The sequence below is a fragment of the Tenrec ecaudatus genome, chromosome 13 (assembly GCF_050624435.1).
Source record: "Tenrec ecaudatus isolate mTenEca1 chromosome 13, mTenEca1.hap1, whole genome shotgun sequence".
Classification (NCBI taxonomy): Eukaryota; Metazoa; Chordata; class Mammalia; order Afrosoricida; family Tenrecidae; genus Tenrec; species Tenrec ecaudatus.
Genome location: NC_134542.1, coordinates 71,472,825 through 71,493,182, shown reverse-complemented (window position 1 = coordinate 71,493,182; position 20,358 = coordinate 71,472,825). Strand labels below are relative to the sequence as shown.

Sequence of the window (20,358 nt, the reverse complement as noted above, 5' to 3'; positions counted from 1 at the left end):
TTACAGTACATGTAAATTGTTGATTTTACTAGGTAAAAACAAGCAAATACTGTCAGAATGCACAGATGAGCATTTCTTCTGTAATGATCCACAAAATTAGGTCCAACTGAAAGGGCATTTGAAAGTAATCATTGAGAATTATTGAATTTGAGAATCTAAGAAGGACTTAGCTTCTCAATACAGTTTATTGTACACAAAACTTGAATACAGTTTATTGTACACAAAACTTGAAAAGAATCTCCAGCCTCTATTATTACTATTACTATCATTTTAATTGGAAGAATGGGAGGATTACAAGGGCTTAGTACAGAAGACAAACTTTTAGAAAGGAAATCTTGTATGATGGAAGTTAGTCCCTTTTTTTTTTTTTTTGCTTTTTGTTTGAATTGATTCTTGAGGGTTTTTGGTAGCTGTTTTGATAAATCAATTTAATTTTAATCAGCTCAACTGAACAAACTTGCCCTATATTTGTGGATGTAGTTTCAGGAACTAGGGGAACCAATGAGAAGGGGAAGGACTAGGCTGACATGAATTTTGGAGAGGCATGACAAGCGTTTGACTATAGGAAATGGCTTCTCCTTGCTGAATATTATATAATTCAGGGCCTACCTCTGCTCATTTTGTGATATCAAGCGGACTTAATTATATTTCCCCTTTTCATTAAAGTGTTCATGACAATGCCAATTTCATTTGCTAAATAACCTCTCCCAATGAACTGTGTAGACATACACAGAGAACAAAAAGAAGGGGAAAAAAGGAATTGGTGCTTGATATGATCCATTTCTACTTGAAGTCTTTCAACAAGATTGACTGTTTAGTTAGGAGAGAGTAAGTTATCCCGTAAGTGAATGGTGTCAGCTGGTTTGATTATATATCCTTACAGTCTTGGACACATCAGAAATAATTGTTTGCATCTTGACCCACTTACCAGGGTTTATATGGTTTAGATGATTTGCATCTTAGCCATTTTCTTCCTGGGGATGCATGTTGGCCCTGTCGTTTTTATGTCTGGCACTGGTGCCTCCCATTTGAGACTTTTCTGTTTACAAGCACAAGAAACAATTTCCATTCTTCCTAAAGACTATAAGAACTTTTATAGATCTATGTCTCTAACAACAGTGGTGTAAATGTGAAATTGGACCGCTTTTATATTTAATTATTGATTTTGATATTGTTGGGTTTCTCTCCCACTACTTCCTTGTTTTTATAGTAGATGTTTTCATTTTCTAAAAATAAACTCCATATAATAATTCATCTGACCTCATTTACAGATAAACACATGTAATACTTTTTTAATTGATTATATTTTAGAAGGTGGGAGATTTTAAGCATACAAACAGTTTTTTAACCATCAAGAGACAGCTCATGTCTTTGTCATCTTGTTTTGCAATTAATGAGGTTTAGCAACAAAAGGATTTCACATAATTAATGGGCGTCATTGGTGTAGTCCATTCTTTTAGACGGATTGAAAGAAACAGCAAACTTAAAAATAGAAACTTCTGTAACCAATAATTATGCCTCGCATATTGAAACATGTGTCTAATTTAGCAGGTTCATATGATTTCTTAATGTGCTTGTTTCTGGCACAATTAACCAAACTGTCTAATTAATTTCAAATATTCAGGTGGTTAAGATAACTTAAAATGTATGGGAAATGCACAGAAACTAAAGTGAAATATCAAAATCTGTCCCCTACTAGAACCAAGTAAAGAAAAGAAATTTCTTACTAACCCTTACATATTTTCTCCTCTCTAACTAAGATATAACCTTCGTTATTTTACAAATCTTTAGGATAAATGAAGAACCAACCACTTGTCTAAACAGTCCTAGTAGATTAACTATTGCCTTATAGGGACACATGAGCACAGCAGTAAGTGTCTGCAGATACTTTAAAACAAAGAAAGAGGCTGGAAAACTGTAAGAAACAGATATCTGAATTCAAAAAACCTTAAAATGAAAGCCATTTAAATGGAGGGATATGTCCCTAGGTACTTCCTTGGACTCAGGACTGTTATTATATCACAATCAAGATAGGGTATCAGGAGGCACGCCTAATCATCAGTAATAAAATGTTTAAACAGATGTGACTTTCAGAGACAGTACATAGAGTTTGTCCTCATTATTCGTGGCATTGTGCTCTCGAAAGTCCCTCTGAACCCTGGCTTAGTGATAGCAGGCTGTGCATTGTGACTTGTGTATGGAAGACTCAAAGTGTTTGCTACCCTGTGCATTTCACATGGCCCCGAATGACCACAAAAATCCTGTGAATATTGACTTGGGGTTTACAAATACATTTTCGCACACAGGCATGCTCACAAATAAGGAATAATGTGAGTCAGCTGCATTTTAGCAAGTTCTATCCAGAATACTTTGGAAAATAATCTTTGGATCAAGTTAAGTGCTAACCTCTATATATGTAAAAAGTTCATTTATCCAGAATGACAAATTCTCTCAAGGGTCCCCATAGCAGAGTTTTCTATGCAAGTGGGGTTAAAAATGGGATTAAAGGATAACGGAATCTTCCCGTGAACTTTTTCAGGTTCCCTAGAATGTATTAAAGTTATTAACATGTTTGTTGATGAATGCTTCCTCAAATAGTGCAGGTATTAAGAGTATGGCTGATTGGATCAGAACCGTAAACCTAATGGCCAGAATTGACTATGGCTGCAGAGGTGGAGTTGGGGCAGTAATGCGAGCGACCTTATAGACCAGAGTAGAAACTGCAGATCTTTGCTGAAGTAGAAAGCCTCCTCTTTCTCCCCAGGACTAGCTAGCTGTTGGTTTTGAGTAGCCCACTATGTCACCAGAGTTCTTCATACTAATCTTCCCATTTTAAGTGCATGGCTTATGGCTATGATAGTGTGCTTTATTTTGTTGCTTTTTTATTATGTGGTTTCCTATCATATCATATAAGTCTTTTAAACTTTTTTTTTTAGAAGCTGCTTCTCCAAGACAAGGAAATATGCACACTTTGTCAGAAGACGGTTTACCCAATGGAGTGCCTAGTAGCAGACAAGCAAAGTTTTCATAAATCTTGCTTCCGATGTTACCACTGCAGCAGTAAACTGAGGTAAATGCTCTGATCACTTGTGGCACAAGGATATTTTGGTATTCTTTGACTTGCAATTGCTCCTGACTCCCTCATCTCATGGCTATCATTTCTCTGTCTGTATTTGTCTGTGTGTCTTTCTTCTTTCATTATATACCACTCAGATAAGATTAGGGCAGACTCTGCCCCTGAGGGATGAGTGTTAACTGATAACATCTTCAAAGGTCCTATTTCCAAACAAGATAGGGACTTCAACCTCTTTCTGTGTTGGACAATTTAAACTATGATAAAAGGACACACTTGTTTTGTTATCTAGTTGATTTGTGTTTACTTAGAGATACAGAGAAATTAAAACCTGCTGGAACCATTTACTAACAAGCCCTCTATATGTTGGCCCCCATAAGAAACTAGACAATTAATTGCACAAGCAGGATTTCCGATTCATTCCAAATCCAGTTAACTAGAAAGTTCAAGTTGTTGAGTGCGTGGGTGTGACTGTGTGTGTGCGGGCATGCATGCTACACTCAAGAAGTATTGAAAATTGCAACCCTTCATGTAGGTCGCTAATGTGGCACAGGGGAGCCCTAGGCTCTTGCATCCTCTGTTTCTACGTGTGCATCTATCAGACTTATCCCACTTCCTGACTTACATCTTGACATCCTAAAAGCTGCAAGAGGTACAGCATGTAGGGTTCTGCTAGTAACTATTGTCTCATCGGAATGTTTCATTGATGAGGACATTCCTATGGTCAGCGTGTTAATTATGCTGACTTGTTGAAATAGCGAATTCCCTATGAATTGTCCATTAAATACAGAGATGCTAAATCTTTTTTTCTCCTTCTTCCCTTTTTGGCAGTTTGGGAAACTATGCGTCACTTCATGGGAAAATATATTGTAAACCTCACTTTAAGCAGCTTTTCAAATCTAAAGGAAATTATGACGAAGGTTTTGGGCATCAACAGCATAAAGACAGATGGAATTGCAAAAATAAGAGCCGCCCTGTAGACTTTATTCTACATGAAGAACCAAAGATGTGTAAAAATCAGACAGCAGACCCCCCTATCCTTGGAGACATTAAGCATGTAGATTCTGCTAACAGTGAAGTGCACAGGGATGATCTGAGAAGATTTGGGGAGAGGGGGAAATTGAAGATCATTTGGCCCCCTTCCAGGGAGATGCCTAAGAAAACCCTCCCCCTTGAGGAAGAGCTCACGGTGAATAAACCCAAATGGCCACCTGAAACGACGACTCCGACAGCCCCTGAAAGCAAACGTGAACCACTGCGAGAAGGGGCTCAAACTCCGGAGAAGAATAGACAAGAGCAAGGTAGCGTTTCTTTCCTGCAGCCGTGTCTGCAGTCCATCCTTCTGTTTCAGAAAGAGGATGGTTTGGGAATCCCAGAGATGAACATGCGTGACGCACGAAGAGAGGAGACGCAGGAATGGAATAAACACGCGCAAGATCAGCCGAAGGAGCCCGAAGAGAGAAAGAAAAAGAGGAAACGTGAAATGGATCTCAGAGACCACAGCAATGGAGTTGTGCAGAGCCCTGAGCAGGAGAAAAATGGCAAAATGAACGAGCCCGATGGAGCAGAGGTTTTACAGGTCGCAAACACAGATGATGAGGTGGTGCTGGAATATCGTAAAGAGAATTTGAATAAGAATAATAATAACAATTATGTAACCGTCTCGGGACTGAATAATTATAGGCAGAAGACGTCTATTGTGGAGTTTCCTAATCTACTACCACTGTCGAGTGAAGCAAAACACACCGCAAAGGACTACGAAATTGAGAAGTTAGAAAATACACCTAGGATTTCAGAGTTACTTGATAGATTTGAATCCGAAAAGACTTATTCAAGGAGCGTCCTAGCTCTGGCTCTCAGTAAGCAGACTCACAGAGCGACCGCTGGCGGTCCCGTGCCGTCTGCCCCCGAGCCTGCCCTCCACAGTGGGCTAAGGATAAGGGGCAAGGATTCACTAGTCCCTTCTGATACAAATAGATTAAGCATCAGGAGTAATCACTCTAGCAACAATTTACACTTCTTCTTTTCTAACTCTGTGAAAATCACTGCTTTTTCCAAGAAAGATGAGAACACTATTGAGCGTAGTTTGATAGATTCTGTAGATCAAATTAAAAATACGCCATGCTTGTATTTGAGAGAATTGGGGAGGGACATTAACCACTGGCATGGGAAAACAAGGACAGGAGCCCACAATAAGGGAAATAAAGGGGCTGATGCTCCCAGCAGTGATTGTGGGGCCAAGCCTTCATTTCCCACCGTGGAGATAGGAGCTGCACAGCTTTCTGTGGAAGAGCAAATTAAAAGGAATAGGTGCTACAGTGACACTGAGTGAAATACCGGTGGCTGCTTGCAGTCCACTCTCAGTCACTGAGCAACAGGCACACCCTTACGCAGAATTTTTGGATTTTTGATAAATGTTTTTGTTGAATTTGTTTGTAAACATAATGTTCCAAGATCCCATGTCGATCACAGTGGAATACGTCTTGCATTGCATCTTACGATATTTTCATAATTTGTTTGAACCTACTGTGCTTGTTTTCCTGGATGAAATGAACAGTATGCTGTGCTATCTTGAAAAATAACACTTAAGTGTATGGCTCTGTTTTTCTACAGGCCAGATAACATCTTGGATGAGATTCTATACTGTTGATATTTATCACAATTCCTATACCTTCTTTATAATTTCTGCTGAAATAAAATGAAATCACCTGAGGTTCATACGAAAAAAATGGGTCTGCATTTTTTTTCCATTTGGTTTGTCATTCTAACTTGATATGTTTTCCTAGTTTCCGAACATTTTCTTTATTCACCATGTCTAACACACAAGAGTCTTGGGGGTGGGGGGAGTAGTAGAAGGCCACACTTTTACCAGAAAACACAAATTTCATATTTTCATTTGTTTGTTATTTCAAAGACATAATCCACTGCCACCCCAGTAAATTCTGACTCATAGTGATCTAGTATAGGATTTCCACAGACTGTAAATCTTTACAAGAGGATATAAACTTTATCTTATATCCCAGGATCAGCCAGTGGGTTTGAACTGCCAACCGTTCCCGTTGCAGGCCAGTGCTTATCTCACAGTGACTCTTTAAATGATTACCCACATAAAACAGAGGCCTGAACAAGATGGATTAACACAGGGGCCGCAGCAATAGGCTCAAAGGGAACAACCATTGGGAGGATGGCGCCTGACTGGGTCCTGTTTGGTTCTGTGGTACAATGTGCTGCTCTGAGTTGGAACTTACCTGATGGCACTTAAGGACAACAGAAATAAACACAAAAAAGAAACAAACAAAAAAGAACAACAAAACAAAGAAAATGATCTCAATGCAAATTTGTAAATGCTATCTTTTTAACACCTGAGTTATACGGGGAGTCCAACCAAAAAATGAAAATAAACTAAACAAACTCATTGCCATGGAGTTGATCTCTTCTCATAGCAGCCCAGTGGGGCACAATGGAACTGCCCCATAAGGTTTCCAAGATCATTATGGAAGCCGAGCAGCTGGTGGATTCAATGCCAACTGCTCAGCTACCAGCAGAGTGCATTAACTGCTGCGCCACCAGGACTGCTTGTGGGCTCTGTGCCCAGGAATACACTGAACGAGTCAGCTTTCGAAGGGAAGTGAATTATGCACTTTGCATTTATGTTGCTTCCTTTATTTAACCGATACATACGCAAATAGCATGATAACAATTTTGGCACGTCTTTTCCTTAACTGTAATGACTATCAAACCTGATGAGTTCCTCTGCATAAACACAAGACATTTCCTTTGTCTGAGTACAAAACCAAAACATGGTGTGTAGAACTATTTCCTTTTAGAAAGTATGACAAATTTCCTCTTGCTGTAACTTCTCAACAGATACCTAAGCCCTACATTTGTTTACCCAATTTAATAGAATTCTGTGCAAATTAATGGCAATGTGTGGGCTTACAATGCAAAACTCTTTACTCAAATGGTTGTATTGCATTACTTTTCATGCATTTTTAACAACACCATAGTAATTTATGCTAAGATAACAAAAGTGTTTCCATGGAAAGGAAATAGCTTATGAAAGATCATAACATAATATTTTAATGTACATTTTCTTAATGCCAATGACTCTTTTATCAAAATGGCTCTTTCTTTATAATATTCTCTCTTGCCACTTTGCCCACTAAATCTTGGTAGATCAATTCACCACTAAATCATATTACAATTTGAGATTAAAAGAAGTTAATGTCCACATCAGGGGAAGCAATGAAAATAAATGAATTTTATTTTTTTTTGGCCTTCATTTAGTCAACAAAATATTTTTTAAATCTTCTTGATCAAACATAATATTACAACTGTTGGCTGTGTCAACTTCTTTAGATGATACATAGGATTATTTTAAAAATCCAAATATGCTTCTGAAATCCAATATACTTTGATTAATGAGTATTGGTTCACTCTACCTATGATGAAATCTCCCAGCCAAATACATAACACGCTTTAGAAGTCAAAATGTAGCTAAGCACAGAAGTCAAATATTCAATTACTCTTTCTTATTATTGCAGACAGAAAGCACATATCATCTTTAGTTCTATTTTTTTAACTATTTACCTCCTGGTATTATTAAGCAATGTCATTATAATTTTTCACTTGTATTTAATGTCATAGAATTATTTACCATACATTTTATATTATGTGCATACTATAAAACTTACCCAGAATTATGTTATACAGAACTTTATAATATATGTAGCCAATGCCATCTGACTCACCCTATAGGACAGGGTAGAATTGCCTCTGTGAATTTTCAAGACTGTAACTCTTTACAAGAATAGAAAGTTCCATTGTTCTTCCACAAAATGGCTAGTGGTTTTGAACTGCTGACCTTGCAGTTAGCAGCCCAACACACAGCCACTATACTAACAGGGGTCCTTCAAGTAAATGGAGATATAATATTAAAGAGTATTTTCAGAAATAAAATGATCTTGGAATGGAATCAAGATGAGACCATGGTAGGCCAATCCCATACATAAGAAAGCTGTGTGATGGCAGAACTTGGAATATAAGGGGCTTTGCATTATTTATACAAGACTTGCATCTTCCAGTGAATCTTGTAAAATGATAAATCCCCGGGAAAACTGAACCGGATTCTCTTTGGCAGCTTCCACACTATCAATCCTTGTGACAGACTTGGGGCGCTGTGCATCAGTTTCTTTGACTCGGAACAATGGCTATCCCACAGTGCTGTAAAAGTTAGGTGGGATGCAAACTTATCACTCTCTCATCCCTGAACGTGCAACCAGCCTGTGAACCGGACATGTGGTCCCTCAGATCGATGATTGTCTTTAGACATGTCTACAGTGATTTCTAAAGGTATATTAATTTTTCAGGGAAATGGAAGATAGTTAAGAGAACACTTTCTCTACTCTCCTTTGATAGTTACTCACTCCTGGTTTCTATCCAAATGAGGAGTAGACAAGTTTTACTACTGCCAGGAAAATGAACTTACAGAAAGGTAATCACAGATGCTGAAATGAAAAAAATGAAGAACTTTCTCTATCTCTATGGAAGTATTATTGAGATTTCCAAATCTAATGCAAAAGTTTAAAAATGCACAGGTATTAACAGTAATATAAAACTGTAGGAAAACCCCATTTACATGGAGCTCAGAAAGAGACCACAGGCATGATGTGCAGACTCAAGATCCTTGAGAGCAAATGAGGAATGTGGCAAACTGCTGCGCCCCAACCTTCTGGAAATTAAATCTCAGAGAAGGAGGGAATTTTCTTCTTAACTATACACTGAAAGCAATTTAAGTGCAACCGTAATATGGTCCTGTGAAAGGGTTAATTTAACCTTCCCAATGAGATCTATTTACTGTGGGCATGTTGCCTCCTAAATATAATGAGACACTTTTAAACATTGGATATTTGTATATACATGAAGATGTAGAAAGACAATAATAGAGTAGAATATCTACAATGTGATCCTTTCTCCCTATGGTAGTACCCTTTGTGGAAACCCAGAATTAACCCATTGTCATTGAGTCAATACTGACTCAGAGTTACCTTGCATAGGGTTTGTGAGACTATAAACCTTTAGGGGAGCAGACAGCCTCATCTTTCTCCCTCAGAGTAGCTTGTTGATATTAGATGTCTTCAAGTCAGTTCTGACTCGTCAACCTGATGTACAACAGAACAGGTCACTGCCCAGTCCTGTGCCAGCCTCACAATTGTTCTTATGTTGGAGCCCGCTGTGCCAAGCAATCTCCTGAGGGGTCTCCCTCTCTTTTCTCACAACCCCTCCACTTCACCAAGTGTGATGTCCTACTCCAGGGCCTGGTCTCTCCTGACAACATAGCCAAAGCACATGAGACGACGTCTCGCCATCTTTGCCAGCATTCTGGCTGTACTTCTTCTAAGACAGATCTGCGTGTTCTTTGAACAAGCCACAGTGCACGCGATATTCTCCACAAACACCATCGTTCCAAGTGGGTAGGGGTTTTGAAATGCTGACCTTGCAGATACTTACCCGGAAGTTCAGTACTTACCCGGAAGTTCCCCTGGGACTCATTAATTTTTATGGTTTTTCATGTTGTTTCATGAAGCCTTTTCCTTTAGGAGAAGAGTGGACTGGATGAAAGATATTCCAGGTGAATTAACATTCGATACATCTTTATGATTTGCACATATAGAAGTTTCCACAAACAAAAAATTAGTGCAAAGATCAATTTCAAAAGAAAATAATTATTGCATGGATTTTATTAGATCATTAACTTTCTAATCTGATATTTATTTTTAGTAAAAAATTTTAGGATTTTGGAACTGAGAGAAAATATATAAACCAAAATTAATACTGGAAATGGCTAATAAAATTGATCAAGTGCCAGGTGTAGTACATTCACTGATGTCCAAAGAGGAGCTCTGGTGCCTCATCTTTCTCCCTAGTGCAACAGTGTAAATGTCATAGTTTTCCCAAGGAACTTACCCTTAGAATATGAGATGTTGTCACAAGATATTGGAACATGTATATCATATAAGCCCATGATTGACTTATACATTTCCTTGTGATAATTGGTCTCTTTTGAGCCCTCTTCCTCCTGGGAAAGTATCCCATTACAGCAATAAAGTATGGGTAATGACCAGACCTGGCCTGACAAACACCTGCAGAAAGGAGAGCCGTAGCTTTCAGATCTCCCTAGAACAAGAGTCCTTGTGTCAAGGAACACTAATTGCCTCTGGAAAGATGTTACCAGATCAACTCAGAAGACATTGTAAAGGAAGACGGCTCATAAACCATATCCTGGAAAGAATTATAGCCCCACCCTACCGTGTATTCACGACTGTTTCTGTGAAATCTCTTACATATTCATAATCCCCTCAATTAAATCCCTAGTATACATGTGTAAAACTGTGGACCCCCTTTTTGGGGGGGGGCAGGGGGAGGGAGCTTGCTTGGTGACTGCCAGCTTGTTCCTTGTTCGATCAACCCAAGTAAAGTGTCCTCTTTCACTCTCCTCCAGGCTGTGTGTCTTTCTCAGCCTGCCTAGTGAGACCTGTGTTGGTAGCATTTCAGTTACTCTTTAGGGGAATCCCAAAGGGGTAATCTTGCTAGTTTTTCTCAAAAAGCACAGGGCAATCATGAAGACTTTTAAGGGGAAGAAGTTTTAAGAAAATTGAAAACTATACTGGCCAGAAAAAAGGCCAGGAAAATTGTGGCAAGGGATTGTTTCCATCATGACAAATACCTACGCATACTTCAAGGACAGCAAGGGCTCTGCTCTGAGGATGTTGTTGGGAAATCTTGCTCCATCCATACAGCCCGGTCTTGCCCTTTCAGACTTTTTGTTGGTTCCCTAACCTCAAAGGAGCATTTAAAAGGAGCACCATTTGAATTTTTCAAGGAGGTCAAACTGCCATTTTTAATCGTGTAAATCAAAGGTGAGCAGAGTTCTTTGAGGAAGGGTTAGATAGATGTGCACACCAAAGCCAAACCCTCTGCATGGAGTAAATAGTAACTCCGAGCTACACTATGGCATGGGGAGAACTGCCTCGGTGGGTTTCTTTATGGAAATAGAAATAGGAAGAACTCTCGGTAGGAGGGGGTGATGGTTTCGAACTACTAACTCAACCAAATATGACACTAGGGTAAATCTAGATGGAAGGTAAACTGAAAAAAACAAAAAACAATGACTTCTTATTTTGATATTTTTGTTTAATAAAGGTTTCTATGGTTTGTAACTTTTTAAATTACTATATGTGTTTTTGTGTTTGTAATCAGGATGATTAGAAATTTTGCATGTTAATCATTATAGTGAACCTGTCTGTGGAACTTATTGATTTAGGAATATTTCTGATAATTAAAAAATAAAAGGTCTGAAATAACCATTATTTATGCAGAAATTCTAGATAGGCATGCAACCCCTGGTAGTTAATTTGAGCACAGTGGTATATGCTCATAAAAATAATATTAATTAATAGCATGTGTTCATCTCTTGCCGTATTCCAAGTTCACATCAAGGGTAAGCACTTTGGCCCTTGATCTCATCCAATCAGCATAAGTATCCCATGGGCTTGGTATGAATTTAGGCTTTATTATTACTTAAAAAGAATCCGTGGATTAGAGAGGTTAAATTATTTGCCAAAGTTTATACAGTTTATAAATTCTAAACTACGGGTGGAGATTAATTCTAAATGGAAAAAAATTGTCCATTAAGCATTACTCACTACCATCAAGTCATTTCTGGTTCACAGTGACCCTTTAGGACAGTGTAGGACTGACTACTCCTATGGGTTTCTGAGACTGGAAATCTTTGTGAGCTCCCTTGGAGTGGTTGGTGGTTTCAAACCGCTTCCCTCGTAGGAATGTATATACACATACACACACATATAACATAGGAAATGTTCAGATATGCAGCTGCATAGATCTGTAATGTAAAAAGCACTGGTCAAGTACTCAGCTGCTAACCAGAAGATCAGTGGTTGGAATCCACTGGAAAACTGAGGCTACCTGTTTCCTTAAAGAGTACATACATTCCTGGAAGCCCCCTGGGGCAGTGCTTCTCTGTGCTATGGTCTCCCTATGAGTCAAAATTGATTAGACAGCAATGAGTTTGTTTTTTATGAATATATACATTTATTACATTATATTGAAGATCCCTGGGTGGTGCAAATGCTTTGTAGTTAGTTACTAACCCAAAGTTTATCAGTTCAAACCTATCCAAAGGCACAGTGAAAGAAGAGTCTACTGATCTGCTTCTGTAAAATACAAGCAAGAAGACTGTGAACCAGCGATTCCCTGTAGTGCATAGGCTGGCTGTGTGACTCAGCACCTGCTCCAAGGCAGTGAACTAGGTTTCGTTTGTTTATGGGAGATAGTTGTGCATAACATACTACTCATTGCATTTTGTATGAATACATGCATGTATAATTGGGTATATGTAGGAGTGTGTGTGTGTGTGTGTGTGTGTGTGTTACTGTGTTAGGCCGGGTTGACTAGAGAAACAAACCAAAGGACACTCATATATGAGTATGTATAAGAGCTTTATGTCAAAGAGAAATTTTACATTAAAAAAATCTCAGCCAGTCCAGATAATAAGTCTGATATTCGCCCACATGTCCAATACTCGTCCAAAAATCCTTCTTCAGACTCACGCAGTCACATGCACTGACGTAAAATGCAGGAAGATCACAGGGCAGTGGGTGAAAAGTCTTGTGGATCCAATGTCCATGGAAGCCTCTCGGTGCTGGCCAGGCCTCCACATTGGCTCCTCCGGCTCTCTGAGAGTGGCTCTTCAACAGGAAGTTGAAGCAGAGTGAGCGTGTATCCCACCTCCGGAGAAAGGAAGTTCCCAGGATGCTCATGAGAAGGCCACGCCCACAGGAGGCATCATCAGACTGTGACCTGACTGACAGGCTAGACTCCACCCGTACGTTGTTTATCAAGTTGACATGAAATTGTGTAACTACCACATTGTGCATGCTTTGTGTGATGAGTATAAGCAGGTACCTGTGTCTGTACATATCAAAGACATAGTTATCACGCAAAGTCGAGAACAAACACATCGAGATTACTTACTGAAAATGGTATCAACTGCAAGGAATGGGAGCGAAGGAAACACAGCCATCCTCCCAGCTCAAGCAGAAAGCGAAACTGCTCTTTTTCAATCGATGAAATTAACAAAAGCAATTGGATGTGGCAGAGAGGAGATGTCAGGTAGAAATCGGCTCGTGTGAGACTTGAAGATTGTGAATAACTTAGAGAAAGACATCAATGCCTATGCTGCTAGTGATTACCTCACTCTCCAAGCGGCTATAAAACATGGCAGATTTGTCCCTGTGCCAGGAAATGTCAGGTCTTTAATCGACTCAGACCTGTTACGTGAAAACAGCCAGGAATTATTTTCCCTAAATACTAGAGCTTTCCATTTTTAAGATCTGAATGCTTAAAATGACATTTTATGAGAAACAGAAGAGCATGTGCCTAGTTCTTAATTTATAAGAAAATTATTAAATCACCAGCATTTCAAAAAGCCTGCTTTCAATTACTCATGAAGGTATTGCCTACAGAAAATATTCAATTCCAGACTGGCATCTCCAAATTACCCAGGCCACTGGCTCCCTTCCACCTTCACCTCTGTCTGCAGGGAATAAGAACGAACTTCAATATCAGCAGAAGTAAAACATAATGGCCACATTTATAGAATAATTTCCACGGATATTTTTATTCTAAGGCAGGAAGAACGGGCACCCCGGCACACCCTGGATTTCTGCTGCCTCTGCCTTCAGTGGCGGCCTTTGGAACCCGACTACAGACTGCCTCATGACTCTTCTTCACAGGCTTCTCCTACCCTCAAGGTACGCAGCCCCTGACTCCCGGGAGAGCATTGTCAGCACTTTCCGGTGCGACGGCATGCTGCTTTTACCCACCCCAAGACCACTCCTCTAAATATTAAATAAATGGATGAATGCCATCTGTTTCTGTTTTCAGTAACTTGCAAGGTTTTGCAGAGAAATCTTTAGCATTTGCCCGCAAATACTAATAATGGAGAGAACATGAAATAGGGATAAAGGAAGAAGGAAAGTCATGTTCGTGGCATGACCTTGCTGTTTCTTTGGAGTAGAACAACACTCCACAGGCTTTTCGAGATTCTGGACCAGTGGGCTGCTAACTGCAAGGTCAGCAGTTAGAAGCCACCAGCCAATGTGTGGAAGAAAGACTGGCTTTCTACTCCTGTGAAGAGTTACAGTCTTGGAACCTCATCGAGGCAGTTCTACCCTGTCCGGTAGGGGCACTGTGAGTCCACACTGACTCGATGGCTGTGCGTTGGGTTTTGGGGGTAATTTTGGAACTTTTGGAAGCATATCCACAGGCATTTCTCTTGAGGTACCTCCAGGTAGGTTCAAATAGCCAAACTTTGAGTTATTTATTAAGCGTTAAGCTGTTTGCATCACCAAGAAACCATCATGGAATGCCTACATTTTGCCAAAGGTCCAGGGTTTTTTTTTGAAATAAAGATCTATTAGTATTTTCTCTTTAACACTCATATTAAAATCAATGAGATACTTTAATGTCATTGTTTCATAACTGAGGTACTGTAACTAATGCTCATTTAGGTTTAAAAATTACTTCTGAGATAAGGTATTATCTCTATGTAAAGAACTAGAGACTGTAAGTTGCACAGTTAAAGATGCTGAATTATTTTCTCAAGACCAACTGCTCCCTCTCCTTCCTCATCCCCACAAGGAATCAGTTCATTGCAAGCTAGAAGAGACTATGGAGATACCAGGCACAAACAAGTGTCCCTAAGCCTACTTCACTAACGTCTGGGAAGTTGAGATAAGTGAGAAATCATAAGAGAAGATATTGTCTAGGGAAATAGCTTAACATTATGGTTTTCATTTAAGGAAGGTAATACACAGGTTGGGGGAGTGGTAGAAGATGTAGCGGCAGAACTAGGGCTCCTTTAGTGAGGCTAGGGAATGCATGATTAGTTCCGACTCTAGGATCGAAAGCCAAGAAGTAAAGCAAGCAGAGAGATGTATTTCTTAGAGTCTTAACTGTAGCTGTAACAGATAAACTCCAAAATCTCAGCATCTTCATGCAAGAGGATCTTAACTCTTGCAGATATTACAATCTGCTCTGGGTTGGTGAGGACTAGATTTTATTGCATAAAGGCTTTTAGATGTTGTGACTTTGCCTTCATCAAAAACTTCAGAGTTTTGTTTGTTTGTTGTTGGTGTTTTTATTTGGTAGGCAGATGGGGAAAGAGAATGAATGTCTGCAGGAGGTTTCCATGGGCCAAACCAGGAAATGGTGCCCATCACCTTTGCCAGCATTTCATTAGCCAAAACTCAGCGTCAGAGTCACACCTATCTGCACCAGAGCTGGGGAAACACAGTCAAAACTAAGCTCAAGAAGAAAAGAAGAATGTGTATGGAGGGATTTCAAAAAATTCAAATTTCAAAAAGTTTCAAATGCTTTTATTTTTCAGTTCCATTTTCCCATGAATTTTGTGTATAAGTGAAGCTCTCTGCCACAATGAGGCAGAAGGAAGTCCCGACTTCCAGATCCTAATCATGTCGATATCTTCTGTGTCCTTTAATTGAATATAATCTTTCAAAATTGGAAATTGTACAGCTAGTGTTTAATTTAGTAAGCCTCCATCAACATTCTTTGGGAAGATTAAGGTATGAACTAACCTAGGTCAAAGCAGGCACATAGGCAACATCTTAAGGAGAAACAGTGACCCAACAGAGGTAAAAACCAATAGGAACATGTGGGATTAATAAAGTCACAGTTTGAATGAAGGGCAAAGAGATAAATGACTCAGCAAGCCCTGCCCCTCTCTCTCTTGCTCTCTGGTGATCGGACCAGCATGCAGCTGCTAGCTCTCTGCCTCAACTTATGAGCTACACTACCTGTGGGACTGCCAACCCGTGGCTCATGTTGCTAGAGCTTGAGGTTCTTTTGAGACCTGCTTTGCCACACTGCTGATGTATACATCACTTGACTTGGGACTGTCATATCTTGTTGTCTTGCTGACTGTTGGTGACCTGTCCTGCTGTTTGTTACCTGTGGCCAGACTGCCTGCATTGCTCTATGGAAGACTCAGCTGTCTGCTTCTTTGATATTGGACCCAGTGGCCCTCATGAATTGAAGGACGTCCAGTATATTAACTGTTCCATGGAAGTGAGTTGAATTAAGCCCTCTGTGCTACTGTGTGGATTAATTAGCTATTATATTCCTTCATGATGTAGATATATATTCTCATACATATATAAATCATAAGAGACCTGGTTTTGTTTCTCTAAATAACCCTGTCTAAGACAACCACTGTTCTGAACCTTTCTTTCCACGGCTTTTCAAAGCTTGATTTCAGAGACTGGAGCATTACTGCTAAACTTAGGAGAATAAGAAAAACGGAAAAGTAGTGAGAAAGAAGCATATGAAGAGATGATGAGGATGTGGCTAGAGCTCCAAATTCTGAGAGAAAGGGGACCTGTTCTGATGTTGACACTTAGAATTCTTAGGTAAATGAGAAGTGTGCTGAGGAACACAGTATTCTAAATCCAAACGTGAATGGGTTTGTCACTGGCATTTTCTGTTGCTTTGTACCATCTGTGAACTCTGTGGCTTTGCTATCACAGATATGGGAAATTCCTTATCATGGGAGCCACCCAATGACATAGGACAAACACATGGACCACACTGTTGGGAGAAAGTTGTTCACACCTCAGGCAAAAAGGATCAGACCACCACCTTCCACAGATTGTGGGCGGTGGGAGAATGCTGATGTCTCAGCCATGGGAGCTGATGAAAGAATGGCTGGCCTGAGGAAATGGGAACTTGCCTCCTGTTCCCTGACTAAAGCTGCAGAAGGCAGCAGTCTGCAAACTTATCATTACTTCATGTTCCCAGCCTCATCCCCCCCTCCCGTCTATGAGTGACTTGCCTGATGTGTTACTTGTGGAAATTTGGCATGAGATGGCGACTACATGACAGGAAGAGTATTAAACCTGTGCCTAATAAAGTTTGGGACTCTAGCGTGTCTGTACTAACTTTTGACTCTCCCTTTTGTATGTCAGTTTTCTCCTGCAGATAATGCCCTCTCGACCCCATTCAATTGGTAGGATAAGAGTGGGCTCTCCATGACCTTACACATCACACGGCTGCTGCTGTTGCCACCATTTCCGCTGCTGTTCTGCCTCCTCCTCCCTCTGTCGGTAATGACCTTCAGATATTTGACCATGGCAGACACTTCAGTAGTGCCCTCTCGCTTTGTCTGTGTATGTGTCTTGTGTGCCTCCTTGTCTTGTTTTCTTGCACTCATTCAAATTGAGTTATTGTGAAGGATTGGGTTGTGCCCTAGCCCCTACCCCTGTAAATATTCGCCTGTTTCAATAAGACTGTCTTTGCTAGATCTAAACATTTCTGAGTTACACCAAGAGCAGATTGGGCACAGAGGTTCACATAGGGACAGGGAAGACAGAAGATGAACCCAGAGGCATGGGCAAAGGATGCTGGCCGCTACTAGATGTAGAGAGAGGTAAGGAAAGATTCCTCCTAGAGATAGACATTGAATTTTAATTTCTAGCTTTCTGAAAGGTGGAGGGAAAGGCATTTTTTAAGTGACTCCACTTGTGTCTTTGTGTTAGGGCAACACCAAGCAACTAAGGCAAGGCCTAGTTAAATTTTATGGATACAAAAGTCTAGAAAATATTTGGCAGATTTGACCTCACACCATGTCTTCATGTGCAAGAGAAGTTACATATTGTTTTTGTTAAGAGGACAGGGAAGGTCTTCAGACTGCTTAGAGTAGGCTGTAGATATTAATACATAAATAAATACATTCCTTTTTTATTTCAAGCATTAAAATGCAGTATATTTATAGAGTACTTGGTTCTTATGCCTAATCAGACACCAGTATTTAAAAATTCCTGTTTGAATTATAATTGTTCAAATATGAGTGCACATTAAACAACTAACAAGTTAATTTCGAGTCTATTGAATGTAAAACTACTAACACTTACTATGAGTAATATGTGGAAAGAATTTAGAGCAAACAAAGGAATATATTCCACTTGTGGAAAAGGAATTTGAGGCTTGTGTTTTGTTTTTGATTTTCCTCATCAGATAAATAAGTAACTTGTGATGTACTAAATAGGTAAATATAATTAAAAGAATTAGGTGTCACTTTATTTATGGGTTACTGTTTCAATGCCAATATTAAAAATAAACGGTGCGTCTTTCGCACTAAGTAGATTAAAATACATTTTGCATTGTAAAGAACGTGTTATGCAGACATTTCTCTAAACGTCACAACTAGCTCCTCATACTACGCTGTAGTTTGTATTTAATCTCATTGAAAGTTCCTCTTTTTCTGTTTTTCCCATATCAAAAGTTACAGAAGTTAAATTGTAAAGAGCCTTCATCTCCTCTAGATTTCATCCTTGTCTCCTCAAAAACCTTGTTCCATCAATTACGTTTCTTCTTTCCTGCAATGTAAGCCTGTTCAGTTTTGTCGTGTTCTGATTGCAGCCATCATAAGAGAACAGCACATTCCTAGAGGACCAGCCGCTTGCTGTTCTGCACCTCCTTCCTTCAAACTTCCAGTTCAATTAATTCTTTTTCTTTTTCACATAAAATTCAATCAACAGCAAACTAAAGTCTCCACCTATGATCAGTGGCATGCTAGTCATTAAGGACACTTTTTACTCTTTTCAGGTAATTCTAGCTCTTACAAGTCCATGCCACTCTTTTCATGACTTGGCTACTTTTCCCGGAGCTCCTCCCTCTGTAACTGTATTTGAATACACAGCAGAGACTGATTTCTCTTGTTGTTCTGATCATCTTCATCCTCCTCTTGGCATTTAGACACTCTTGTCCTGTTTGTGACCTTTGGCTTTCCCTGCCCTTTTGTTTTGGGGGGTTTCTTCATGTAGGAATCGCTGACCTCACCTTTCACATTTTGTAACTCATGTAGCCATTTGGGAGACGTCTTACAATAGGAGCACCAGTTCAATCCACCTCAATTCTGTGCAATATCTGTTGATGGTTACTCCCACCGTAGAGTCATCTTCCACTGTCCTATCCGTGATGCACCTCCGCTCTGCGCATCATCTAAATTTCTAGTTGCGCAGTCTCTGCCTTTTCCAGGGACTGGTTTTTCTCTGTCTCCCCCTGTAGTGCCCATTCTCCAGACATTTCCAGGATTCCCCTTCAGTTGTTATACATTCTCCCTAAATAATAACATCTACCTTCTCGTGTCATTCACATGGAGGACTCCATCGTTCTATATCCAATTCTTTAGCTAGGATCTTACTCCTGAGTGGCTCTTCTCTTCCGTTATGTGTTATTCCTTCACAGAGACCTTAAGCACAACATACTGTAGTTCTCTGCAAAAGCATCCTCCTTTCCACATTGGACTATGGCCTGTGTGCTGTATGAATCGAATGGGATGACTACTGACAGCACTCAATAGAGCAGTACCTCTCTCCTTACCCCCTTTGTCCTCTCTCTTCGGATGCTGTGTTAGACGGAGTTCTTGAGAGACGCAAAACTAGATTTCTAATAATTATATATATATATTTATAAAGATAGATATATAACACAAGAAATGAACTGTTAAATTCTATACAGATAGATATATAATACAAGAAACGAACAGTTAAATTATAAAGCAGTACAAATGGCTCAGTGCAACTCACTCCTGTGAGAGAGTTGTGAGACACTGGCAGTCCTTCCAGTCTTGAGGGTCACCAGGTAGTCCTCTAGAGAACCCTGTCTAACACATTTTGGTACCAGGAGTACTTCTAGAGAAACAAAATTTCTAGGGGCCCAGTGGTGTGGGGCGTGTCAAGATATTTCTACTAAAGTGAAGGATAAGCTATTGCAGATGCCTTTGCTTGCCTTACACTGAGTGTCCTCACATGTTATATTTCTTACGATTAATTCATGATTGTGATGATGTACATACAATTCTTTTAAAAAGTGATTTAACTAGACAAGTATATAATAGGTGAATGCTGTATCAATTAAACTGTTGGGGAAAATATCAATTCAAACATCTCTAAAATATTCTCTCACCACCTTAGGTGGAGTCAGGTGTCCTCCACTCATCTTTGTGCATAAAACTATAACAATCCTTCTTCCTTGATTGCACAAGAGAATGCAAATGTCTTGAGATTATCAAATGTGTTTTTATCCTGTCTGCAGCCTCAGTTACAAGAATAAACCAGGTCAAGGCTAGGAAGCTAGAGAAAGAGTGTTATGCTCCTTCCACACGGAACGGATATGACAAAGAT

At 39.7% G+C, this 20,358-nt stretch overlaps 1 protein-coding gene across 1 annotated transcript in view; it reads left to right on the top strand.

Moving 5' to 3' along the window:
* XIRP2 (xin actin binding repeat containing 2) overlaps nucleotides 1-3,031 on the top strand; it is a 69,681-nt gene extending 66,650 nt beyond the window's left edge. The window contains exon 7 of the mRNA XM_075529689.1: nucleotides 2,937-3,031. Within this exon, the coding sequence (XP_075385804.1) occupies nucleotides 2,937-3,031 (95 nt within the window). The remainder of the gene's footprint in view (nucleotides 1-2,936) is intronic.
* The last annotated feature ends 17,327 nt before the right edge of the window (nucleotides 3,032-20,358 follow it).